General features: G+C 43.2%; 1 protein-coding gene across 6 annotated transcripts in view; it reads left to right on the forward strand.

Moving 5' to 3' along the window:
• lpp (LIM domain containing preferred translocation partner in lipoma) overlaps window positions 1–27446 on the forward strand; it is a 176295-nt gene that overhangs the window by 84571 nt on the left and 64278 nt on the right. For 5 of the 6 annotated variants that reach the window (XM_061824484.1, XM_061824482.1, XM_061824487.1 and 2 more), the window contains 2 exons: window positions 2554–2676; window positions 25640–26167. In XM_061824484.1, coding sequence (XP_061680468.1) covers window positions 2554–2676; window positions 25640–26167 — 651 coding nt within the window. The remainder of the gene's footprint in view (window positions 1–2553; window positions 2677–25639; window positions 26168–27446) is intronic. The other variant, XM_061824486.1, reaches the window with a different exon arrangement.

A 27446-nucleotide genomic window follows, 5' to 3' on the forward strand; every position in this document is an offset into this window, starting at 1 on the left:
TGCCCAAGTCGTATTTGAACTTGTCCGGGAAACAAAGAAACCCTGAAAAATGTAAGCAGGCACATTTTTTATTATTAATTTGCTAACAGTAAGTTAAAGTGATGAGGCGGCCATTGTGCTATTATGCTAACGAAATGAACTTTTGACAAGATGACTCGCTGATAGCTGAACTTATTTCTCAAACTTCTCCATTATTCATCTGCTGAAAGATCGTGATGTGTCGGAACTGATGTATTTTTTTTTTAAGTTTTAAGTAATTCCGATTCATTTTTACGTCTTCCATTAAACAGGAAGTAGCCTGGCAGTTAGCAGTAACCCGGCACAATTTGACCATGTTGTGTTGTAGGTGGTTTTAGATTATATTTTTATATTCTATACTGTGTACCGTAATTTCCGGCCTACAGAGCGCACCTGATTATAAGCCTCACCCAGTACATTTGTAAAGGAAATACCATTTGGTACATACATAAGCCGCACCTGTGTAAAAGCCGCAAGTGCCCACATTGAAACACGAGATATTTACAAAGAAAGACGGTACGCAGAAAGAGTTTTCAAAGTTTTAATAGCTTAGCTTAACCAAGCAACAACACGGTAGCACGAACAGGGCTGCTTAAAAAAAAAAAAAAATAAAAAAAAAAACATACCGATAAAAAAAAAAACTCCCGCGGCACCTACACAGCAACACGGTAGCACAGCACTAACAGGGCCGGTTAAAAAAAAACCCCACGTAAATCACTGAGACGCCGCAGTAACACAGCAGCAACATGCTAGCACAGTGCTAACGCTACTGCAGCGCTAACAGGGCCGATTAAAAAAAAAAAACATACATAATCACTAAGATGTTGCAGCAACACAGCAGTAACACGCTAGTGCAGTGCTAACAGGAACGGTTAAAAAAAAAACATACCGGTAAAAGTCACTTAGATGTGGCAGTAGCAACATGCTACTGCAGCGCTAACGCTAGCACAGCACAGGGCGGTTAAAAAAAAAAAACATACCTAAATCACTGAGATGTGGCAGTAATGCGGCAGCAACACGCTAGTGCGGCGTTAAGAGGGACAGTTAAAAAAAAAAAAAACATACTGGTAAAACTCACCGAGACGTGGGACTAACACAGCAGCAATATGTTAGCACAGTGCTAACAGGGCCGGTTAAAAAAAAAAACATACCTAAATCGCTGAGACGTGGCAGTAACACAGCAGCAAAACGCGAGTGCGGCACTAGCAGGGAAGGTTAAAAAAAAAAACCTACCGGTAAAAATCACTGTGACGTGGCATTAACACTGTACCAACATGCTAGCTCAGCGCTAACAGGGACGGTTAAAGAAAAAACATACCGGTAAAATTCACTTCCTCGGCACATATATTCCGCTCGAGTGCCCCCTTCCGACCGTTAGAAAAAAGGCACAAATTAGCCGCATCACGGTGTACTCAATAAATTTTTTGAACCTCACATTTGCAAATTCATTCAATCCCTGATTCAAGCCATCCTCCATTATCATCTGAAAAAAATTGTACTAATTTGAGGCTCATTTTGCCGGAGCAATTTTCTTTTTCCGTCTATTTCTGTTCATAATCGCTCGCCAAAGCTTCGAAATACTTGAGTGCTGAGAGATGTGCTTTGCCAATTTTCTTTATCATCATTATTCTCTTTTTTTTTTTTTTTTTTTTTTTGCGAAATGAGCAATAAGCAAATATTTCCGGATTTTTGGACAAAAAAATCACTCATCAGTCTTTGTGCCGTTTTGCTTTTTCCTGGCTCGTCAGCGTCTCGGCGCGATGCAAGCCCGCCGGTTAGCACCGCGGCGCTCTGTTTACCGACGCTCTGCGTTTTTTTGAAAGCAGCGTAGTATCGCGGTGCCGGTAATTTTTGCCGACGGGTCGTCTAAACCCATAAAATAGAAACAAGAAGCGGTGAGTGATCCCGACAACCCCTCCCCAAAAAAATGCACGCCGGGAACGATGCGGGGAGGTTGAAATATGGTGCGAAAGAGATAATAAATGGAAAAATAATCAACCTATCCCTGTCTGAAGAAAAATAAGCAACTTTTGCTGATGTAATGTGAGACTTTTTCTCGGCTTGCGCATTGTTGACTTTTGCGTTGCATATTTTCATCTTGAGGGCCAGAGACGCCTGCGTGGGTTTTCTCCGGGTGGGCACTCCTCGAAATTGCCCCCGAGTGTGATTGTGAGCGCGACTGTTGTCTGTCGCCACGTGCCCCGCGATTGGCTGGCGACCGGTTCAGGGTGTGCCTTGCCTCCTGCCCGGTGACAGCTGGGGTAGTCTCCGGCGCTCCCGCGACCCTCGTGGGGATAAGCGGTGAAGAAAATAGGTGGATGTTAGATGAATTAGTTGTCTTTTGTCTCAAATTGTTCCCCACTGGCCAGAATCCAAAAACTCGATTCATGTTTTTTCCAAGATAATTTCTTACATAGTCTGCTAGCTGATAGACTAAAGTGTTCAACTTTATGCCATAAAAAAAAAAAAAAATCATTTCTGACATTTGAGACTAGAAAAGAAATATAGAAATGTTTTTGCGTTCTGTTGACTTAGACCCGAGGACCCGAAAAGACTCTGGAGGAGCGGCGCTCCAGCCTGGACGCCGAGATCGACTCCCTCACGAGCATCCTGGCCGACCTGGAGAGCAGTTCGCCGTACAAGCCGCGGAACACGCAGGTAACGCCGCCGCCTTGTTTTTGGCGTTCCTGACGCTTTTTCCAGCTATATTTCATTTTTTTCTCAAAAAGAAGCGGTTCAAGTTCGGAAGTTCAACAACGAAGGGAATATTTTGTGAGCTCCTTATTTCCTAAAATGTATCTGTGAGCGACTGGTTCATAATTTCGACAGAATGTGATGCCAAAGTGTGGTCGATTTATTGACATAATTACATTATTTACATAATAATTACATAATACTGTCACCAGAGTGAATTCTATCGAAACACAACATAAAGTACAAACTAAGGAGGCCAATTAATCCATTAATTTGACGATTTTTAAATTCAGATAAAATAAAAATTATATATATATATATATATATATATATATATATATATATATATGTTTATTTATTTCAAATTGCATTCAAATGAAAATACCAATAGTTTTCTAATCGAGCCCTATTCATTTTCCGTCATCAATTTCATTTCACAAAAAAAAATGACATTTAATAAAAAAAAAAATCATTATTTTACAATTATTATTCAAAAGAAGCATATTGTTATTTAAAAAAAAAATGGAAAATAACGCAGAATGGGATGATGTGTCTGCTGTATGGCCAGCAAGCAAAATTTCGGAAGTGCCGTCTACACCGTAGTGAAAATGCTTTTATCGTATTTACAGGGGGTATTTAATTTTTATTTTATATATATATTTTTTGACTTTCCAAGCCACTCCCCTCGTCGCATCATCGCCCTGCCCTGTTGTCACGGTAACAAAAGATGGACTTGTGAGGACGAGTGTGGGCCGGTTGGCATGACAGTGGACACCTCCCACAACAGGCTCAATTCAGCCAATTTTAGTTGTCTAAAGTTATCAAAAAAGATTTCCAGACACGCTTGGACAAATGGGAACCGTTTTGAATTATGACCAGAAATGCACAATCCGTCTCCTTTATACCAACTGAAACCCAAACGCGGCCCCGTTTTGTTTGGCAATAGCGACTAAATGTGCCTCGACCTACATAAACGAGTTGATTTTTAAGGATATTAAAGGAAAGTCAAAGCCTTGGGCACTAAACTAATAGTTTCAATCTATGTAGGACAGACACGTGATTTATATGTAAAAAAAAAAAAAAAGGTTGTAGATAACGTAGCCTATGCCGCATTTTGTGTTATTTTGTTGGTGTGCACATTTAGATTACATGCATACAACAAGGTTAACGTACGTGGACATAAATAATTGAGCGGCCGTTGGAGGCGTACGTGCGGCTAAATTTAAGCACACGAGTAGTTGCAAGGTTTCAGGAATAAAGACTTCTCTGTACTTGTGCATTATTCATCCTATTTTACATTAGCTCTATTTTTAATCATATGAGAGGTAAATATAGCAAATTGCGGGGAAATGTTTTTTTTTTTTAAACACAAAAAGGACAAATTAACATGCGCATCCTTAAAGCTTTTGACTTCATGAGGAAAGTTGCTTAAGGTCTATGAAATCGACCAAAACGATGAGATTGTTGTGATATTTCCAGAGTTGCAATAAATTGAGACGTTCACATAAGTTTTGATGACCATTGATGGCAGTTTTCTAGGAGCTATGTTGTGTCTTTGTAGACCAAGACAGAGTACCAAGAGAGGAACTGTGGTACTGCATGCGCAGGTCTGGCGTGGCGGAGAAATATGTTAGGATAGTACAGGACATTTAAGGTGGAGGTGGGACTGCATCAGGGATCCGCGCTGAGCCCCTTCCTGTTTGCGGCAGTAACGGATAGGCTGACAGATGAGGTTAGACTGGAATCCCCTTGGACTATGATGGTCGCAGATGATATTGTGATATGAAGGGAAAGGAGGGAGCAGGTGGAGGAACTATGAGAAAGATGGAGGCAAACGCTGGAAAGGGGAGGAATGAAGATTAGCCGAAGTAAAAAAAAAACAGAATGAATGAGAGAGGCGGAGGGGGAAGAGTCAAGCTCCAGGGAGAAGAGATGGCGAGGGTGGACGACTTCAAATACTTGGGGTCAACAATACAGCGCCATGGTGAGTGTGAAAGATGTGAAGAAACGGGTCCAAGCGGGGTGGAACAGCTGGCGGAAGGTGTCTGGTGTTCTATGTGACCGAAGAGTCTTCGCTAGGATGAAGGGCAAAGTTTAGAAAACAGTGATGAGGCCGGTCGTGATGGACGGTTTAGAGACGGTGGCACGGAAGAGACAACAGGAAGCAGAATTGGAGGTAGCGGGATTAGAATTAGGATTAGAAACGAGCTCATTAGAGGGACAGAAAAATTGGATGTTTTGGAGACAAGATTCGAGAGACCAGACTTCGATGATTTTGACATGTCGAGAGGCGAGAGAGGGACTATATTGGTTGCATCCGATATGTTTGTATAATTTTGGCTCAATCGGAACTGGATGTAAATTGGGTCCGGGGTAATAATTTGGATCCATCACTGCTGGCCTGATCCGGCTCCAAGCGTCGGTCGCGAAATGCCGCGTATGTTGGCAGCCTTCCGCCATTTCCGTCCCCGCGGGCAAAAAGTCGCGGAGACGACAGCAGCTCGACGTACACTCGGATGGCTTCGGTGACCATTTTACGTGTCGTCAGTTCCAACGTTCCACCATGAGGTTTTGCGTGCACGCGTGGTCAGAGCTGTGTGTAAATTCAAGCGCACCCTCACCCCCCCCCCCCCCACCGTGCAAAAGTCCAAGTTGAGGAATCCCGTAGTTTGTGTGGAAATGTTTGAATGTATGCGTTTTGTTGATAAATGAGGCCGCCAGGTCTTGGGACAACTCCAGACCACGTAGATAAACGAAGCTTCTTCCATTTGACATTTTCAACGCACCCAAGATTTAGAAAGCTACGAATGTTTCTTCAAGGGAAATTCCGGTAATTTGGATTAATAATGTATCCAAAAGGTCATGTAATATGTACTGTATCTTGAAAATATGGTGTTAATCCTCTCTCATTTAATGGTGTTTTGAGAGGATTTTTATTGACAATTACGAATTTTCAGTGGCGCCGCCATTTTTTAAAAAAATGTATCCTCATCAGAAATAGCAGTATCGGTTGATCGGGAAGACGGAGGAATACTTCCGTACAGATTTTAACCTGTAGCTGCAGATAATGTCCGCGTCATTCCCGTCCAAAAAACCATCCGGAAATTCGACGTTATTTACAATTATTTAAGTCCGAGAAATCAGCTCTGGCCACAACTGTGTCCCGTCGTAATCGAGCCTTTGGCGCGGCACGTTATACGTCGCATCCGCGCACGTAGGTCATGTGACTCGCCAAAATGGGGGCGCCCCTGAAAATTCATAATTCTCAAAAAAATCCTCTCAAAACATGAGAGAGGATTAACATCATATTTTCAAGATACAGTACATATGACATGAACTATTGGATACATTGTTAATCCAAACCGCCGGAGTTTCCCTTTAAACGACAAAAAAAAAAAAATTCAAAATAAATCTAAAAATTTACATTTATATGTAGAAATATAAAAAAATATTATATTTTGTTATTGGAACTATAAGAAAACTAAAATGAATACAAATGTAACAAAATATATAGAAAAAAAATATTTTGTTATTGGAACTATAAGAAAACTAAAATGAATACAAATGTAACAAAATATATAGAAAATCTAATTTAAAAAGTCATATTGTTTTATTGGTAATAAAATAATCTTGAAATTAATAAAAACATCCAAGTCCATTTTAAAAGTACATATTTCTATATGTTATAATGGAATAAGTGTCGCTGTGGTAAGGTGCTTTTTAAAAAAAACTAAGAAAAGGGAATCGCAAAGTGCTTGAAAAGCGTTTTTATTTGAACTTTTGAAAAAACTGTATGGAGCCAAAGCTTCATACTAGGCTCGGTGGACCCTGACAAGCCCCCCCCCCCTTCTTATATACAATTTATCTTTTTTTTGTTTTGTAAATAAAACATAGTATAAGTGCCGAGCTTACTCGAGAGAAAACGTGCTATACCGTATTAGCCGAGGGGACCTGAAAGCTTTTGTCAACAGTGTAAAAAATTGATGGTACCTGTCCAGGACCTCGCATGCGCTAACTAATGTATGGCCGACCTGCTGCTTTTTTACCTGACAAGGTAAAAATAAAAAAAAGAGAGAGAGAGAAATTTAATTTTTTTTTTGTCTATTTCTAACTGCGCGAGCAACCCTGCAAACATGGCACAACATGTTTTAGTCATGAAATGCTTCAGATGGGATGTTTTTGTTCTTTGTATGCGTGGGCGTACGCTACACGTGGACATTTACCTTTCAGTCTTAGTTTCTTATTTATGTGCAATGGGACGAAGAGAGACATTTTTGATATGCTGTAGCTCTATGTTTTTATTGTGATTGCAGTGCGTCCGCTACTTGCACGCCAGGCACGGATTTGTTACGGAAAGTGACGAGCGCATCAGGTGTTACTCATGAAGTGCTGCCTCCGCCACTGAAATCTATCTATCTATCTATCTATCTATCTATCTATCTATCTATCTATCTATCTATCTATCTATCTATCTATCTATCTATCTATATCTATCTATCTATCTATCTATCTATATCTATCTATCTATCTATCTATCTATCTATCTATCTATCTATCTATCTATCTATCTATCTATCTATCGAGATTTTTTTAAAAGCACTTTACCACAGCGACACATATCTCTCTCGCTCTATAGATAGATAGATGGTCTGTTTTTCCCCACAGAGTTGTGTTTTTTGTGACAATATAAGAAGGGAAGCAGTCCAAAAAGAAAAAGGCTTGTTTTTATCTTTTTCCCTTTTAATAATCGGCTGTAGAATATTGTTTGGTTTCGCCAGAAAAAAAAACACCCATTTCTGGGCAAACAGGAGGCCAAAATTAGGCAAAAGAACAGCGATTTTGACACTTTTTTTTGTTCCGAATGAACAAAACAAGACTTAAAAAAGTGGGTTTCAAGGCAAAATAAAGTATATTTAAAGATATACAACAAAGAAATGAGCTGCATTTGACGCTGAGTCACTCGCTACATGGCTCGATTGCATCAGTCGCCTTTTTCACCTGCCATTTGTTATTAACTGCATTATCTTTCCTCACAATGGCGACATGGTCAACTACTCACCACCACACAAACTCTCTTTTTACCACGCATATACCATAATTTACGGCCTATAGAGCGCACCAGATTATAAGCCTCGCCCAGTACATTTGTAAAGGAAATACCATTTGGTGCATACGTCCGCCGCAGCTGTGTAAAATCCGCAAGTGCCCACATTGAAACACAAGATATTTACAAAGCAAGACAATACACAGAAAGAGTTTTCAAAGTTTTAATACCTTAGCCTAGCTTAACGTAGCAACAAGGTAGCACAAACAGGGCTGGTGGGGGAGAAAAAAAAACTGCCGCAGCAGCTACACAGTACCGACACGGTAGCACAGCACTAACAGGGCCGGTTACACACTAAGACGTGGCAGTAACTAAGCAGAAACACGCTAGCGCTGTGCTAATGCTAGCACGGCGCTAACAGGGCCAGTTAGAAAAAAACACACCTGTAAAAATCACTGAGACACGGCAGTAACACAACAGCAACACGCAAGCACAGCGCTAACAGGGCCGGTTTAAGAAAAAAAAAATACCGGTAAAAATCACTGAGACACGGCAGTAACACAACAGCAACACGCTGGCACAATGCTAAGAGGGCCGGTTTAAAAAAAAATTGCCGGTAAAAATCACTGAGACACGACAGTAACCCAGCAGCAACATGCTGGCACAGAGCTAACGCTAGTGCAGCATTAACAGGGCCGGTTAAAAAAAACAAAAAAAAAACATACCAGTAAAAGTCACTTCCTCGGCACATATATTCCACCGGTCTCACGCTTACCTTTTCCGCTCGAGTGCCTCCTTGCGTCCGTTAGGAAAAAAATGCACAAATTAGCCGCAGGGTTGAAAGCGTGTGGAAAAAAGTCGCGGCCTATAATCCAGCAACTATGTTACATACTAGATGCCGAAAATTGTCTGACACGCAACGTGTTGGTATTTCTCTTTCCCTCATTAGCGACGGTATATGATGAGATCCCGCTCCCTTTTCAACTAAAAAAAACGGTGCCGATCCCACGCCGCCATTTTCGGCTGATCCGTTCGTCATTACCGTGACCTACAAGCCTGAATTTCATAGACAAGCTACACGAAAATATTAATCGGTGGCAGTAGACTGCTGGATTCTTGTTGACGAATATAAAAATCTAAAAATTTGACCTCTTCTTCTAAAACAATGTCGTGAATGAGTTACTTGATCCATTTTTTCCGACCCCCCCCCCCACCCGCCCCCCACAACAAAATGAACGAATTGACGGCTCGTAACTTGGAAAAACTTGGAAGTTGAGGCACTTGGAAGTCAAGGCAGTGCCCGAAATAGCGAAGATCTCGTCACACGCAGACAATGTTTTGTGATCGTGGCCGATGAACTCGGGGTTGAGTGTTTCGGCCTCTCAGGGGGCTTTTTCCCTTCCACGCCGTGATTCTCCCGCTCCGCCGTAACCGAAACAGAGTAACGAGCGACGGCCGGATGATTTACAGGCAATTACGGAGCGGGCTGCTCCAAATCGATAGGTCGACCCGCACGCACGCTCCGGCGGGAACGATCTCGCCCCGAGCGATAAAAGCTGGAAAAGTAGGGGGAAAAAGGCGCCTTGATGTAGCTATCAAGCAGGAGAGCGCCTGGATTAGGGTTTCAAGTTCGGGTTTCAAGCCTGGTTCAAGGTTTCAATTCAGGATTAGCGTGTGTAGAGGTTTCAGGTTAGTTTCAGGCTAGCCCCTAGTGTAGAATATTAAACGAGAATTAGCGGTTAAGCAGAGCAGTTAGGTTTTCAAACTGGTTTTAGGGTTTCAAGATGTGATTTCCAACTAAGGTCTTTCGTTCAGTGTTTCAAATTAGGGTTTTGAGATAGGGGGTAAGGTTTCAGATGAGAATTTCTCATAAGGTTATGTTGTCATTCCTGGGTTTAAGGTTTGATATTTAGGTTTTCCCGAAATTCATGTTAGGGTTTTAAATTACGGTTTCTCCATTTCACCGTTAGCGGTTCAAATTTGGGTTCCAAGACAGGGTTAGGCAGAGCTCAAGATCGCGACCCGATTTAAAAAAAAAAAAAAAAAAAAAAGATTCCTTTAAAGAATATTGTCTAGGAAAATAAATGATCATTACAGTGAAATGCAATAATTGCAGTCGTACTGATCTATCTATGTTCTGTTTTGGTCTATGATTTTAAATGGGTAAAGTGACTGAAAAAGTGCGACTGGTGCAAAAGTTTGTGTTGGTTAAGGTTTCCGATATGTGTTTCAAGAAATTTAATTTAGGGTTTGAAATTCATATTTCACAACTGGGGTCACATTTCAAAGTTGGGTTTTTGTTTCAACCCTGGGTTAAAATTAGCCGTCTAAGACGGCGGGTGTTTGATTTCGACGGGGTGTTTCAGTGTTTTCAAATTATGGTTTTGAAATTTGAAAGTTTGTCTTCAAACCCAATTATTGAATTTTTTTGCCCTCAAATATCTTCTGTGGTTAAGGTTTACCCATTTATTTGACTTTTTCACGACTGCCTCCTTTTTTTCGGTTCGTGTAGTGCCGCGATTAGCGAGCTAGTGTATCATGCGATGATGTCTACCTTCTCCTTTCGCTGTAGAAACCCAACAGCGTGGCTTTTTTTTTTTTTTCATTCCCTCTAAATGTTTCCCTCCGAGAGTTTTGCTGCTCGCTTGTCCGAGCTCATCATCTCTGTTTTGGTGAGTTAACAAGGAGGCGAGCACCAGTGTCAAAATAGAGTACTCGTCAACCGGCTGCGTTAGCACCGCCGCTACGCTACGCTACACTACACCGCACTACGCTGACCTCCTGCTCGCATCCTGCGCTGACCGCTGGTGATTTTTATTCATTTTTTTTTTTTTTCTCGAAATCAAAGACGCACTTGATGCCTCTTTTGTATGTTTACTGGAGGTCACTGTTAACCTCATTTTAGTAAAAACCGCAGGCTAGCTCTGACACGTGGGATTTAGCGCCCGGATGCAGCACACCGTAAAAGTTGTGAAGGATTTTAATCATCAAGTTGAGATCATCCGCGGCAGGTCAAATCAAAGCCCGGATACGATTGCAATTCGCATCGCAATCGAGACGGTCAGGCTTTGAAGATAAGGAAGTTAGTCAAAGTGACGCAGTGATCCGTAATCCAGATATAGCAAATCAAGATTTATCTAATTTCATTTGTGTCTTAATCCTCGACGCGGAGTAAGAAGAGCGGCGAAACTGACATTGGGTTGTTTTCACTGACGTCACATTTTTTGCTGAATTAGCCACCCACCGCGGCGCGGCGCCATTTAACCTCTCTAGCTAACGCGTACCCAGTGTGGAAGTCTACGGAATACTGTCGGTTGCTGTTTGTGTTTTTGTGTTTCACGGGCGGCTCGGGACTCAAGTACACAACAGAGGACTTGCTAACCATCAGAGAGCCTTCTTCTGACTTTTTTTTTCGACACCTCTCGGCAATTTGCTGAAGCTTTTTCCAGAGTTACAAGTCGGCGCGCTGTTCAAAGCCTCGCGATCCGGTACACAAGTCCGGCTGCGTAAGCGGGGACATCGTCTAACGCTTCCGACGAAAGATTTGAGAAGTTCTGGGGGCTCTGTACTTAACGGAGACTTGGCTTTGGGGACGAGTTCCCGATGCTGCTATCACGCTGCCCGGCTTGATCCTCAATCGTCGCGTCGCCGAGCTAAGATAACAAGCTTAATCGGTACTCTTTTCAGAAGGCCAACATTCCAATTAAAATCGTTTTGAAAGATTTGAGAATTTCATGAAATACTGGATTTGTTTATTCTTTTGTCTTTCTGCCATTGTCATCAAATTTTAAACAAATAATAAACATTTTGCTTCGCTTGAGGTGAACGAATATACAGGTTTTACTTTTTGATAAAAAAAAAAATGGAATAGATGGAGTTTGTCTCGATATTAAAAAAAATAATACAACTCCACCTTTCGTTTTCAGTGTTAGCATACAGGGAGGTGCTCCTCCTTCGAGATTTCTGTCACATAGAGTAAAATAGATCAAGGGCACAATACTGTGCCTCTGTTACGCAGTCCTGAGTCAGTCTGGGCTTGACGTGGTGTCGGTCGCGTCTTCAATAAACGCAGTTAGAAACATGACGTCGTCCACCTTGCCCACATTTGAGTAACTGAGCTCAGGGACCGAAAATGGCCGCCGTTCTAGGCAGCCCAACGGGTGACGTCGCTTGAAAACAACCCATTCTTGTAGAATCCCCAACAGTCGCGGGGACAGTCGCAGGGAAACGTAAGGCAGAAGTTTCACTGGGTCCTGTTGGAGCATTTTGCTCGTATCACAGTCAAACGCCAACAACAAGACCTTAAATATTGAGGTGTAGCCGACTCGGGCTAGTAGTACACGACTGACTGACAGATTAGCTGTCTGACGTGACAGACGGTGACAGAAGAAATGGCAGACGGTGACAAGCTCACTGTCTTCAGCGAAGACCAGAAGTGGGAGCTGTCGCCTGGTTTTTCGCTTTGATTCACCAGCTAAAATTTTAGCTACCAGTGAGCTTCAGCTACAACCGCGACTTGACTGAAACGAAAAAAAATTGAGCATTTAATATAGTGTAATAATATGTGCGAGAGCCACGGTGACCAATGCAATTTCAACCATTTATTCCAATTTAGAATTACCGTCTTTTCCGCACTATAAGGCGCACCTTCAATGATTGGCCTATTTTAAAACTTTTCTCATATATAAGGTGCACCGTATTTTTAGGCACGTAGAATAGACGCTACAGTAGAGGCTGGGGTTATGTTATGCATCCATTTGATGGGTGGCGCTAAAGGCTAAATATTGATCCATATATAAGGCGCACCTGATTATAAGGCGCATTGTAAGCTTTTGAGAAAATCAAAGGCTCTTTTGTGCGCCTTACAGTGCGGAAAATACGGTAATTTTCTTCTATTTGTTAAAAACAAACTTCAAAAGTACATTTGATCACAATACAATTAAAATACAAAAAAAGGTGCCCCATAAATTAAAGACAAACTGACTTTATTTTGGTTTTTCAAAAATAAATGAATTGAACAAAATATTATTGATGCGCTTTTATTTTTCAAAGGTCCAAATCGGAGTTTAAAAACGTCACTTGTTGCTTATCCTTAAATGACTCTGCACGGAACAAGACCACGTACAAAGGTGCAATCGGCCGGCGTCGTCATTAACCCTCACGCGACGCCGCTATGAAATCAAAGCGTTGTTCTTCTTCCCCCGCGTACAAAAGTGTCTCATCGAGTGGCCTAAATGTTTCATTAACGCACCCCCCAACCAGCCGCGTGTTCCTTCCGCCCGTTTAGCGGCGTTACAAGCTTGTCAAAATTACCATCGGCGCCGTTTGTTTTGGACTAAGTGCTCTCCCGTGTTTGCTCATATTTAAGTTTGAAAGCGGAGTTGAGCTGTTTGAGATACTAAGTTCTACCCCAAAGACCCGGAATACCAAGGTGCCTCTGAGGTGAGCGGATCGGATTCTGAGAAACTGCCGCTAGCGGGGATCTTCTTGACTCTGAATTGAGGCAGAGTCGAGTCTGGAATGAAACCCATTTGACCCAGGATAGGATACCGAGGATTCGATCCAGGAAGGGATTTAAAACTTGGTTTTTTATGGGTTTCGATTGCTCAAAAAGTTTCAAGACGGAGTTGAATTCGCTTCACTCAAGACAAAGTTAGAGTTTCAAGGTAGGATTCCAGGACAAGGGTCACAAATTCAGGTTTTAAGACAAAGGTTACGGTTTAAAATGAACATTTCACGACAGGGTTACAGTCTTAACTTGGGTTTTCGGACTGGGTTTGAAGCTAGGCTATAAAACTGGATTAGGATTTGAATCAAAAATTCGGATTTGGGTTTCAAGCCTGGGTTTGGGTTCCAGTTAGGGTGCCACGTTATCGAAGACAAGATTACAGTTTTAAGACAAAGGTTAGGGTTTAAAATGAACATTTCAGGACAGAGTTTTGGTTTCAACTTGGGTTTCCGGACTGGGTTTGAAGTTAGGCTATAAAACTGGATTACGAATTTTATTTAAAAGTTCCGATTTGGGTTGCAAGTTCGGGTTCCAGTTATGGTGGCACATTATCGAAGACAACATTACAGTTTCAAGTAATGGGTTTGGGTTTTAGCTTCACGCCTGAGTTAAGGTTTCAAACCCGGGTTACAGTTTGCAGTTTGTACAACATCAGAATTTCTTGCCTATTATTCTGCTGACCCCAGTTTCTAAGCACTCGGGAGTGAGTATGCAGAAGGTGGATCACGTTGCCGTGTTGTGACATCCCACGACGGAAGATGCTTTGACGGACGCGCTGTGACGCACAGCCGTGACCCATCCACCCCCCCACCCCCACCTCTCCCCCCCGGGGGCACCTCGCGGAAGCCATCCGGCGTCTCGGCGCCATTTCCAGTACTCGGCTTCTGTCGGCGTGTCACGCTCCTGACATGACATTAGCTCCGCATCGGGGTCGTCTGACCCCAAAGTATAAATATAGCGTGTAAGGTATCCGAGTGGATTGTGATAGTGATGCGGGAAGACAACTGGACTTCTTCTCTGTGCGCTCACTTTCACGTCAGTACGCCTGAGCGATTTCAATCAACCTCACAGCTTTGCTTTCTGTTAGCTTCATGCTAACACCGATGCAAAATGCCATAGCTAGGCTAGCATGTAGCATCGGTAGATAGAAATCAACTGTTAATATAGTTCAGTTTATGTACACTTACTCTGCGTACTGTCATATCCGTGGTTTGGTATTTGTAGATTTTGCTATTTTTTTTTGTTGTGTCGGGGAAGGGGGTGGGGGACTTCCGTTACATGCTGAAAAACTCAGTTTTTGGGCTCGGTAATAGATCGATTTGGCACCTTTTGGTGGCATCTTGGTGCCACGGAACTGTTGAAGTGAGTTGAGAAGCTTCATTTCGGTAATACTCCTTTGACCCATCTTCTGGGACCTATAAGTGATGTTAATTTACTCAGAGAACGGCCGATCTCGTCAGATCTCGGTAGCTAAGCGGGTTTGGCCCTGGTTAGTACTTTGGCTGGGAGACCGCCTGGGAATACCGGGTGCTGTAAGGCTTCTCTCCCGGGCTATAATGCGGGGAGGGCTTGCGTCAGGAAGGGAATCCGGCGTAAAACTGCGCCAAATAAATATGACAAGCTGTGGCGACCCCTAACGGGACAAGCCGAAAGGAAAAGAAGGATTTATTTGCAGGGAGAGCTCAGTCCAGATGCCATTCATGTGTTTGATGTGTGCCTTGAAGTGGGTTCGTCCCTCAGTCTTGCTTGTAAGTGTCTGGACATGAGTTGTGGCTTACAGCAGCAGCTTCTCATTTCATATTTGTGACTCTCCCGTTCATCAAATTGCATTGATAACTGTGGCTCTCTTTCCCCACATTCCAGGGGATTACAGTACAGTGTGATGCCCTTGTTCTAGACCACAATCCGTTCCAGGAAACGGTTCGAGAAGTGATTTGTTCTAAATCTAAATCGATGTTTCCCATTACAATGAATGGATAAAGAAACAATGCGTTCCAAGCCTTAAAAATTTGGCTTTTAAAGCATTTTTTTTTTAGCTTTTCCTGATGATAAACTGCATAGTGGAAATACATGTATAGTTTAAATAGATTATATAATCAAATAATTTAATAAATATATTCATTTTTTTGTTTAAAATGTTTGCTTTAGTGGTAGAGTACGCTCGGCTGTAGCGACTCGGACCAAAGGCCTTGTAAACTTCTTTTATTAACAAAAGTGCAGAATAAAACAAGCAAGTTGCCTTCTTTGGACCCATGATTGGGGGTTAATACGGTAGTCCTTGATACACAGTAGTCAGTACCGGGACACGTCTGTGTACCGAAGCTGCGTCATGCAGAATAACAAAAGTGCGCAGGTCGCACCGCGCGTGTTATGTCACTTCCGTTTTATTTTTTCGGGGTGCGTTCGAATAACAAAACGCGCCTTGGGTGGGTCAACTGTCTGCACCGCGCGTGGTTATTTACGGGTTTTGTCGGGGGCGTTCGAGTACCGATTTTCGCTCGAAAACGGGAGCAGTCTCAAAATTTTTGTTCGAAAACCGGGCCGCTTGAGAACCAAGGCCCCGCCCTCCCACTTCACCCGAGCGAGGTCCTATTTTGAAACTTGTGACACAAAACAAAACCTGGACCAGGTGACGCCTCGAAAACCTCGGTCGGTAAATTGAATTACTGCGTAGCTGCCAAGCGGGGATTTAGTGACATCTTGTACGAAGTAACAAAGTACAACATGGAATGTATTACTCACAGGGTCGCTGTCATCAAAGTGTGTTTGTGTGTGTCATAATTCGCAATGACAGCAGTTGACGTCCAGCCTGTTAGCGTTGTTTCTAGGACTCCCCCACCGCCTGTAAAGAGTCAGGTTAGCGGCAGCGACCCGCATTTGTCATTGGCCCGGCCCTGTTTATCAAAGACAAAAAGACGGTGACTAACAAACATTGACGGAACAACGCGTAGCCCATCTCCCGTCCCGCTCCTCCTCGTCCGTCACCTCCGGGCATCGCTACGCTGACCCCCCCCCCCCCCCCCCAAACACTCAACCCCCAAATCCCCCCAAAACCCCACCCCCACAGTCGGAGCTCCGAACCTGCTGCCGGATTGACCTTCCGGTTGACAGGCCGGCGGCGTGCAAACAATCAAAGGCAAAAGACAAAAATGTTACACCGGAGAGGACACGAGTGCAATTATTGTGCCGGGACCGCATCAGCGCACGGTCCACTTCATGCAACACGGCAGCACAGTCATGCCAGCGTTAAGTAGTCAAGTCCATTGTAATAACTCAGATATTAACTGTGGAAATTGAAAATATTTCACATCCTTTTGCATGATCAACTCTATGCAACACAGTAACTCTTTAATAAGAAGTCCGTTGTGGTAGCGATGAGCTGGAAAATGCGTCATATCTGTGTTGCAAGGCCATTTCGAGTAGCCAAGAAATCCTCATTTGAATAAAAATGAATCAAATCTATTGGAATGCAGGAAGTTCTCGGGTTAAGACGGTCCCCGCCTAAAACGTTTCGACTTTACGACGTCCCTTGTCTCGTCCGCCATAATGACCCCAGCACCGTCGTGTTTCTGCTTTGCTCATGCATATTGCTTATCTGTTTGTGCGCTGGGAGTGTATTTGCCCTTTTTGGCCATATTTTTACACATTAAAAGAATAAAGCTGGGTTTGGTCCAGCTGAAAGAAAAGCAATAACCAGCATCCCTTCCCTAATAATAGTAAGGACAGTATTTTTTCACTTTAAAGCCCAAGTGTCATCCCTATAAACATTCTAAAAATAGATATTGAAATGTAAAATACATATAACATTATTCACTTCAATGTCTGTACGAAAAAATAAATATGAGCGGAAAGCGCGTCATCCATGCGCAAAGTTGCGGAAGTGTCATTCGAGTGGTCGCCATATTGGCTGCGTCACCCCGGACATTCGCCATTGAAAACACGCCGTGGCCCTGACTGTGGGAGACGGACTCCGCCCCCTTCAGACACGGAAGCTTTTTTCGAAGGAGAGAACGTCTCACAAACGTGTGAAGTGACCGGGGCAATATTACACGATTGTCTCGAGGCATATCCAGATGGTATGCAAACACGGCCAAACCGCCTCCCTGTCCGATCCACTTCCCCGGCGCTGCAACGAGCCACCCCGGCTGACGAGGAACCCGTGCTCGTCTGCGAGCCACGACGCTGTGGCTTCTACTATAGGACACGTTTCGGGTCATATTTAGATGATATGCGGATCACTTCTAACTAACAACAGACTCCCAGACAATATGTATGAGCCAGCCCGGCTGAAGCCGTACTCGTCCGCGAGGCACCGCTTCGGCGGCGGCTCGTGGGACACGGAAGCTCAACGGACATGGCGCCGACGGGCACATTGACACATTTCGCACCTCTGACTTACGGACGCGGATCTTTCGTTACGTTCTGAAAGGATTACGTCCTCCCCTCCAGCTATTTTTTCTTTAGTAGCTCTATACACACCAACCTGTCATTTGGAACCCACGATGGTCTCGTCCTTTGCACCCGTGCAATCCATTTTTCACGAGAAACCGGGTCTTTTGGAAAAGTATGAAGGGTAAATCCATCCTCCCGAGTGTTCGAGCAATATCCAGCAATGCAACGAGCCGGCATTTTGGCTAACGCGAAGGAACACAGAGCTACCTTCCCGCAGGTAAAACTAATAGAAACCAACGAGTCCGCTTGAGTGCGCTACTGCCCTGCGTGTCACTTCCTGCTTCTTGTCGAAAACAAATCCCTCGAGAGGATTTTCACGGCGGGAGTTACAAAAAGCCGTATACGTCAAAATCATGTTTTGTGGTGGGAAAAAAAACGGATGGATCCATACCGGTGGCTGTTTTATCATTAATAACAAACTAAAAATCATCCATTTCCGAGCCGCTTATCCTCACGAGGGTCGGGAGAATGCTGAAGCCCCCCTCCCGGCTGTCATCGTGAATTTTGACTTTAATGGTGAAATCCGATTTAGGTCGAAATTCGCTACCGCGGGAACGGCTCTCAGTCGTAGAACGAGGGAGCCCTGTACCGCAAACTTTTACTCGTTGAACTAGAAAACCCTTCTGGTCTGTGTTGCGTGGTCGACTCCGTGGGATTTTATTAGTAATGAGGCAAGTCTACTGCTGAACAATTCTCAAACATTTCCTGTGTTCACTGGGAAATGCTTCCCAACCGCGTTGCACGGTGGAGCCTGTTGTAAACGCGCCCTAGGAGAGCCCAACCCCTCAGCCCGACTCTCTGAATTTGCAGCGACTTTTTCCGCCGCAATTTGAGCGTGAAATTTGTCAGAAAGTCTCCAGAAAGCCTTTTCGACACGTGAGGGGAAGATTAGGAGCGACTCCAGCAGCCTTTGGGGCGGTATTCGCTAAAAAACTGTTAACTTTGCATTTCAAATCACCAGGGTGGAGGATTCATCTTTTTCATTCTTTCTTCTTCTTTTTTTTTTTTTTTTTTTTTAAAGCTTTAGGAAAAGCCCCAGAGTCACGGAAGGAAGCTCGGGATTTTTTTTTTTTTTTTCTCAAAAGTTTCTTTTTTACTCACACAATGCACGGACGCGCTTCACTGTTGGCTCCAAATGTCCGTCGGAGCGTCAGCCGCCGGAGCCATGTCTAAACAGGGTGATGATGCCTGCGAGGCCGGTCTCTTCACTTAAAGGACAAACGCAGCCGATTTAGCGAGCGACAAGGCGGAAGTCAGAGTGAAAAGCAAAAGACACTGGACGCTGTTTATTTTTGCAAAAGAAAATTTGTTCAAATTCTGAATTGGAAGAATCTGACATGGTCGCCCCACAATGTTGTGCGCGACCATGTTTATGTTCCATGCAGCTACGTGACTTATTAGATACATACATTTAAGTCAGTAAAGTACGGTATTTTCCGCACCATAAGGCGCACCTAAAAGCCTTTAATTTTCTCTAAAGTCGACGGTGCGCCTTATAATCAGGTGCGCCTTATAATCAGGTGCGCCTTATACATGGGTCAATATTGAGCCTTGAGCGCAGCTCCATCTATTGGATGCATAACGTAACCCCAGCCTCTATTGTAGCGTCTATTTATGCACCTTATATATGAAAAAAGTGTTAAAATCGGCCATTAGTTGAAAATGCGCCTTATAGTGCAGAAAATATTGTAACCCAATTCTTCCGTTATTTTTTTTTTTTTTTTTAACCATTTATTATTATTGTTATTTTCCAATATTGTTACTACTACAGTATTTTTAGAGCCAGCAGGGGCAGTGTCCAATTATTTAACGATAATGTAATTCTTCTCTATGGTAAGCAAATGATATCGCCGCTCCTTTAAATCAAAATCGCATCATTCCTTTGGTCCATTGTAGTGCAAGAAGCCATGAAACATATTTGGAACCCAAGAATAGTACCGTATTATCTGCACCATAAGGCGCACCTTTACCGAAAGTCGCGTTATACTCCGGTGCGCCTTATATATGGATCAATATTGAGCCTTTAGTGCAGCGCCATCTAATGGATGCGTAACGTAACCCCGGCCTCTACTGTAGCGTCTATTCTATCTGCCTTATAATGCGGTGCGCCTTATGCACTGGTACCTCGGTTTTCGAATGTCTCTGTTTTCCTACAAATTGGTTTTCGAATGAAAATTTCGAGATTTTTTTTTTTTGCTTTGGTTTTCGAACGAAAATCGGTATTCGAACGCCCCGACCAGCTGACCCACGACGACTTGTTTTTGTGCTTTCGAAGGCACCCCCGCGACGCAACCAGTTGACCCGCACACTCCTCTGCACAAATAAAAAACAATTTGTCTGCCCCCCCCCCATTATTGCTTGTTTCAAGTTATTCTGCACTTTTGTTAATGAAAAAAAGGTTTACAAGGCTGGGGGGCCGAGTCGCTACAGACACGGCAATGCACCCCCAGCCTAGCACGCTCGTCTCGACGTTAGATTCTTTCTTTGTTAAAAAGGGGCGAGTCACCCCCACCGAAGACATTTGAAACTGTTGCATTGCTTTTTTTCTTTTGTTCCGTTAACGCTACCTCTAGTTGCAAGTAAAAAATTTTGTACGTTATGTACTTTTCTGTGGAAATAAAAAACAAAGTTTCATTATTATTATTATTCATTATTGCTTGTTTAAAGTTATTTTTAGTTTTGTTCATAAAAAAAACAAATAATAAAATAAATAAGAAATGAATAAAATAAATTTAAAAAAAGGTTTACAAGCCTGGGGGCCGAGTCGCCACAGATACGGGATGCACTCCCAGACTAGCGTACTCTACTGCTAAAGCATATATTTTAAGCAAAAAATAAATATATTTCTTGAGTGATTTAATTATATAAAGTATTTAAACTATGCATGTTTTTCTACTAATCATTTTAATATCAGGAAATGCTGAAAAAAACACGTTAAAGTATTGTTTAGGCTTGGAACGGATTATTTAATTATCCATTCACGGTAATGGTAAAACGCGCTTCGGTTGCCGAACGTTTCGGTTTTCAACCGGCCTTCTGGAACAGATTGTGTTTGAGAACTGAGGCACCACTGTATATGAAAAAAACCTTTAAAATAGGCCATCTAAGGTGCGCCTTATAGTGCGGAAAATACGGCACTTCATTGCTTTCTTGTATAAAAATGTCGCCACTTCAGAAGTTAATTCCGAGAACGAAGAACCTGTTGGAATGCCTGCTAGTTTTGCTTTGCATTGTTCGGTAGCGCCGACCTGAGGGAAGGAGCTAGAAGAGCTGGTGACCAGGACCTGGACGGTCCGAGAGGATTTTCCCTGGTCTTGTCTTAGTTTGGGTAGCGTGCGAGTCCTCGAGGATGGCGTAGGGCGGTGCCGACAATCCTTTCAGCAGTTTTGATCGTCCGTCGCAGTCGGAGGTTGTCCTTTTTCGTGGCGGCCCCAAACCAGACTGTGACGGAAGTCTCAAAAACACTCATGGCAGGATTTGGCAAATCTGTAGAAAATTGACAAATATTGAATTTCAAGTGTTGACTCAAGGAAGTAACGCATTTTTATGTAAATAGTGCGATTAAATGCTGTAATCAATAATGATTTTTTTTTTTTAATGTTTCATGGGGGTGGGGTTGGGGTTCAATTTCCCAAAAGTGGGCATAATGAAGACACTTGGTGTAATTTGAAACATTTAAAGAGCTGAAGTTCAAAATGACAAGATTTGGTTTCTCTTTTTTTGGGGGGGGGGGGGGCACGATTGTGCGATCTCCGTGTCAGAACGGCCACTCGGGCAGACGCGCTATCTGCGTGGGCGAATCCCCAAAAACCTCGCCCGCTCGCCAGACTGACTGATGGTGCGGCGCATTTGATTAGTTTCATCACATTCCGCCGGCATAATTGGTAGAAAATGCACCGTGGCGGCGTAATTATTTCAGAGGGGACTCCTCCATTTGCATTAGCTGTGGACGCGCTAACTTAAACGCTAGCTCTGGAGGCCCGAAGAGATGAATGAATAATCGGCACAATTTAAAAGCCATGAATCATTTAAATAAAGTAATGTCTCTTCCTAAAGGGCACAGTGGAGATTTCGCGCCATACATATTCAGAAAGACCCTTGATTTATTTATTTATTTTTTTTAAACAAGCATCAGCACTAATTAGCCAGACAAAAATCAGAGCGAAAGCATGTCATGTTTTTTTGGGGGGGTCGGGTGGTGTCTGTTAACCATTCCTCAGGCGCTGCCCCTCCAACGTGGATTAGATGGGATTCATACATACTTGCTGCATGTAGCTCTGACGCTAACAAACTGCTTTATGCTAAGGTTATCGCTAGCTTCCTCGTAGCACCTCAGGTGCTAATGGCGGTTAGCGTCTTTCTGCCCAAAAGTGGCAGACAGACGCCGTAATTATGAAACAGGGCCTAAGTGTAATCATCTCATAGTTTATCGTTAAAACGCAAACATTTTAAGAGTTTTCTGTTTTGTGTTTTTTTCCGTTTTGCTACATTTCTCCATCGTAATCACTTATTTTCCAGTAGCGTGATGTTTGATTATTCCAGTTTCAAGGGTCAATTACTGATAAAGTCAGAGGAACATCAAGAAATGAAGTACCGTAATTTTTCGAGTATAATGCGCACCCCCCAAAGATGACCTAAAAAAATGCGCATGGATGACCCGCTCTCTGCTCATATTTAGCTTTTCGTATAGACATTAAAGTGAATAATGTTATGTATATTTATCATTGCAATATCTATTTTAGAATGTTTACAGGGATGACACTTGACCTTTAAGTTGAAAGACGCTCCCGGGGGGGGGGTCGTTTCTGATGTTTGGTACGATAGCAACAAATATGCGACGCTAACAATCGTTAAGTGCAAAACTTCCCCCACCCCGCCCCCCCCGAAGAAGTCAGAGTTCAGGTTGGTGGGGCACGTTGGCATAATATATATAAATGTGTAATATAATATCATATTGACATGTAGACTGGGTGGAAATATGTCACCCCCACCTCCCCCGAACAGGTCAGAGTTCAGGTTGGTGTCGCACATTGCCGCAATATATATAAATGTGTAATATAATATATCGTAATGTATATGTATACCTTTTTTATATGACTACTCAATGTGATTGTATTTTTTTTATATTTCATCCATTCCTAAGTATAATGCATTCTATTGACATTTGGGAAATATTTTTGGAAAAAATTGCGCATTAATTTCAAGAAATTACGGTAGACTGGGTGGTAATATGTCACCCCCACCTCCGCCGAAGAGGTCAGAGTTCAGGTTGGTGTCGCACAATGCCGCAATATGTATGTGTAATGTAATATATCGTAATGTGTATATATATATATATATATATATATATATATATATATATATATATATATATATATATACCTTTTTTATATGACTACACAATGTGATTGTATTTTTTTTTATTTTTCATCCATACCTAAGTATAATGCGCTCTCTTGACTTTTGGAAAATATTTTTGGAAAAAATTGCGCATTATTTTTGAGAAATTGCGGTAGACTGGGTGGAAATATGTCACCTAAGCTCTGTGACTATGAAAATGGAGGCGCGGAACATTGCGGACTCAGAGCGAGAAGCGTTTTAGCCGAAATGGACTGCGGCGAGTCAACAGAGTAAATTCCGAAGCACCTTGACAGCGGCTACACATTGTCGAGCTAATAGCATTAGGCGGGGGAGGGCAAGGACAGAGTACGGGATAAATGGTTGCTCAGCCTGGAAACGCCACATTACACTTGTGCTGACTCGGGCGGGAAAAGACGCTAAATCACGGAGATTTGCGAGGCGCCGCGCGTTTCCTCGGAAGAGTCGCGGACACCGGCCGGCTCTCAAGGCCCCGAGAATAATAAGGTCTCAATCACGGGGCGTCGGGGCTAAAGTATGTGCGGCGTCGGTCTTAATTGTTTTCCGCCCCGACGTCACATATCGGTGTCAGACGCAGCTCGTCTAAAAAGGGTCTGTCATTAACCTTGGACGGCCTTATTAGGTTATCGCCTAAAGACACAAAAAAACTCAATTACTCAAAGTTACTGCGCGAGGGGAACAAAATGACAAGCGACGCATCAAGACCTTTGCGACTCCGCCAGACGTCTGCTGAACCAGGGCAACCGTTGCACTCGACAGGGAAATGTCAAACGTAAATACGGCGGCGCCTCGGTTCTCGACCACAATCCGTTCCGGAAGGCCGGTTGAAAAGTCAAACGTTCGAAAACCGAAGTGCGTTTCCCATTACAATGAATGGAAAATGAAATAATGCGTTCCAAGCCTAAAAAAATAGTGTTTTTTTTTTTTTTTTTTTTAGCTTTTCCTGATAATAAACTGCATAGTAGGAATACATGTATAGTTTAAATACTTTATATAATTAAATCACTTAAGAAATATATTTATTTTTTGCTTAAAATATATGCTTTAGCAGTAGAGTACGCTCGTCTGGGAGTGCATTTCCGTATCTGTAGCGACTCGGCCCCCAGCCTTGTAAATCTATTTCTTAATTAATTTAATTAATTTATTATTTTTATTTTTTATTAACAAAACTAAAAATTACTTTAAACAAGCAATAATGAATAAAAGTAATAATAATAATAATGAAACAAATTATTTTTTATTTCCACAGAAAAGTACATAACGTACAAAAAATTTAACTTGCAACTCGAGGTCGGATGGAACAAAAGAAAAAAGCAATGCAAAGCAACAGTTTCAAATGTCTTCGGTGGGGGTGACTCGCCCCTTTTTAACAAAGAATCTAGCGTCGACTGTTTCCGTCGTCTTTTGCGCGCCTTCCTGAAGTGGCTCACAACAACGTCGTTGAAATTTTGCAGTGCTCTGCAACATCCTGCTTCGTTCGGTTGATGGAGTTCTGCAAAATTATGGATGCCGTTCCACTTAGCGCAGAAAGAAAGAAGCAACTTTTCGACTCCCTCCAAGCTCTGCGGCCTGTGCTCGACACGGTTGCTCCTTTAGCAACATCACTTGCTTTTAGGGCATCCTTTTGTTGCAAAATGGTGGTGGTCGTTGATTTCGCCACGCTACACTTCTTCGATAGCTCAGAAACACGCACACCAGATTCGTATTCGGCTATCAAGTCGAGAGTTTTAAGCACCGCTTTCCTTTTTTCAGCACCAGCGGTTCCACTTGCCTTTTTTGGAGCCATGATCGGGGGTTAATATTACTCGATTGGAAGAGAAAAATGTCACTACCGGGACACGTCTGGGTGTAGAGGAGTGTGTGGGTCAACTGCTTGCGTCGTTTTTTTCGGGGGTGCGTTCGGAAATGCATTATTAAATAGTCGTGGGTCAGCCGGTGGGGCGTTCGAATACCGATTATTTTTTTTTTTGTTTGAAAACCAAAGCAAAAAAAATCTCTAAAACCGATTTGTACGAAAACAGAGACGTTCGAAAACCGAGGTACCACTGCACAAGGTTGTGGAGCGAGTCTCTCTCTATAAACGAAGACAAAAGTCACGGAACAAGCTAGTTTGGTGACATAACTCTATGGATCAGAAAGATGGACACACACAACATTGTGGAGTGAGCTATGGAGTATGTCAGACTAATTTTGGACTAGTAGTTTTGTAGTAGTCTCTTGTTTTTTCCCAGCTGACTCCCTCTCTCAACTGGTCACTCCACAATGTTGTTTACGTCCCGGTTTATGGTCTGTGAAGCTACGTGACGTACTAAATGTCGTTTTGCTGTTCGTGGTCGTCATTTTCTTCATGCAAGCTGTCATGGCCGCTCCACGATGTCGTATTCATGATCTGATGGAGCTCTGTAATAGTTTTCGGTCTGCCAGTTTCTTGCCATTTCTATTTTTCCAGGAGTCAAGGCTTGGATTTGTAATCGATCCACAATATGTCCGTATTCATTAACCGTTAAAGCAAAAATGGATTCCATTTCATTTTCTGTGTTCAGACCCTCGGGCCTTCGTCGGTGTCCACCCCAAGCGCCCCAGTGACGGGTTACAAGCGCATGGTCATCCCTAATCAGCCGCCGCTGACCGCCACCAAGAAGTCCACGCCCAAAGCCCAGGCCCCGGGCGGCGGGTCGTCGACCCTACCGGCGAAGCTCCAGCCTGTGGCGGCGTCCTACACCACCGCCTCCACGCCCAGCCAGCCCACGTTCAACGTCCAGGTACGGTCCGCCCAACCCAGCCCCCAGCACCCCACGACCGGCGGGCAGCACTTCAGTGGAGGCCAGCAGCCGGCCCGCAGCCCCACCCAGGTCCAGTACATGCCGGCCCAGCCTAAAGGGCCCGACTTTGCCTACGGGCCACCTCAGCCGGGGTTCTCTCCGGTCGGCCCGGGCGCTTACCAGGACCAGCAAGGCTACGGGAGAAACGAGCCTCAACTGTACCAGGCGGCGGGCCCCAAGAAGACCTACATCACTGACGTGCCGCAGAACATGGACCTCTACAGTTCTGGACCAACCATCCCACCAAAGGTAAGAACCATTCATTGGTTTACTCCGTTGCTAAAGCGGCATCCACCGAGGCGCGTAAACGGTCTGTAAGAATTCTTAAGAATTTGGAGTCTCACCTCATGTTGTACAAGAGTTCCCCGTGCAGTAGTAAAGATGAGGTTTTTGGTCGTGTTCCAGAAGACTTGACATGTAGTCACTCCACGATGTTGTGTGAATGGTCGAGTCAGCGACTTCATTTCTTTGCTCACATTAAAAATCAGGAAAGCAGGAGAACTATGCAAATCTTCCACATGAACGCGTCAAAAAATACAAAATCCGAGTGACAAGAAAAATTCAATAGATGTCATTTAATGTTCTGGAACTTTTTGCCGCATTTCTCGATGATCGTTTGGTGTTTTTCCAGTTGCCTGACGTGCGGTTGCCCGTCCACGTTTGTCTCCCATGGAAACTGTTACTTATTCATATTAGTTCCGCCCAGTCTTCCTAATTTTTTTGCAGCTTTGTAGCACATTCTTTCCGTCCAGTCTGACTCAGTTCTTAACATTTGCCTGCATTATTGTCTGGTTATTTATTGTATTTATGACTGTATATTGACGTGGGGTGTCCTCGATGTTGTGTGCGTCCATGTTTAGCTTCCTGTCGGTCTTATTTCTTGCAATAATTTCCCTTCATTCCTCCATTATTGTCCTTCTTCCTACCCGGCAGACTAACATGTCCACTCCACAATGTTATGCGCATCCTTCTTTGTTTATGTAGTATCTACGTTTATGTAATATGCAACTTAGTAGTTTTGTTTAGACTGCATCACATTTCACCATAATGCATCTTGTTCCATATTTTCCCAATAGACGCTGACATGCTGTCACTCCACAATGTTGTGTGCCTGTATGCGTGTGTGTGTGTGTGTGTGTGTGTGTGTGTGTGTGTGTCTCAACCTGGTATTCACACACTTAATGTGTATGTGTTTGCATATACAATATTTTCTTGGACGGTAAGGCGGGAGGTATGGAGCCCCTCAAGGGACATAAAAAAAAAACTTGAACTTGTTTCTCATTGTAATGAGAAACTTTCACATTACAATGAGAATTTTTTTCTCATTGTAATGGGAAACTTTCCCATTACAATGAGAATTTTTTTCTCATTGTAATGAGAAACAACTCCACGGCATGTGTGCGTGTATAAAATCCCCTCATTCACTTCAGTTTGCATTTCTAGGCAACAATGACAATTCACGATAACACTGTTGGGTATATTCCTTGATTTGAGGAAAAAGACCAGGTCCTCTTCTGTTGGCTTTCCC

Source organism: Syngnathoides biaculeatus, chromosome 7 (assembly GCF_019802595.1).
Source record: "Syngnathoides biaculeatus isolate LvHL_M chromosome 7, ASM1980259v1, whole genome shotgun sequence".
NCBI classification, from domain to species: Eukaryota; Metazoa; Chordata; class Actinopteri; order Syngnathiformes; family Syngnathidae; genus Syngnathoides; species Syngnathoides biaculeatus.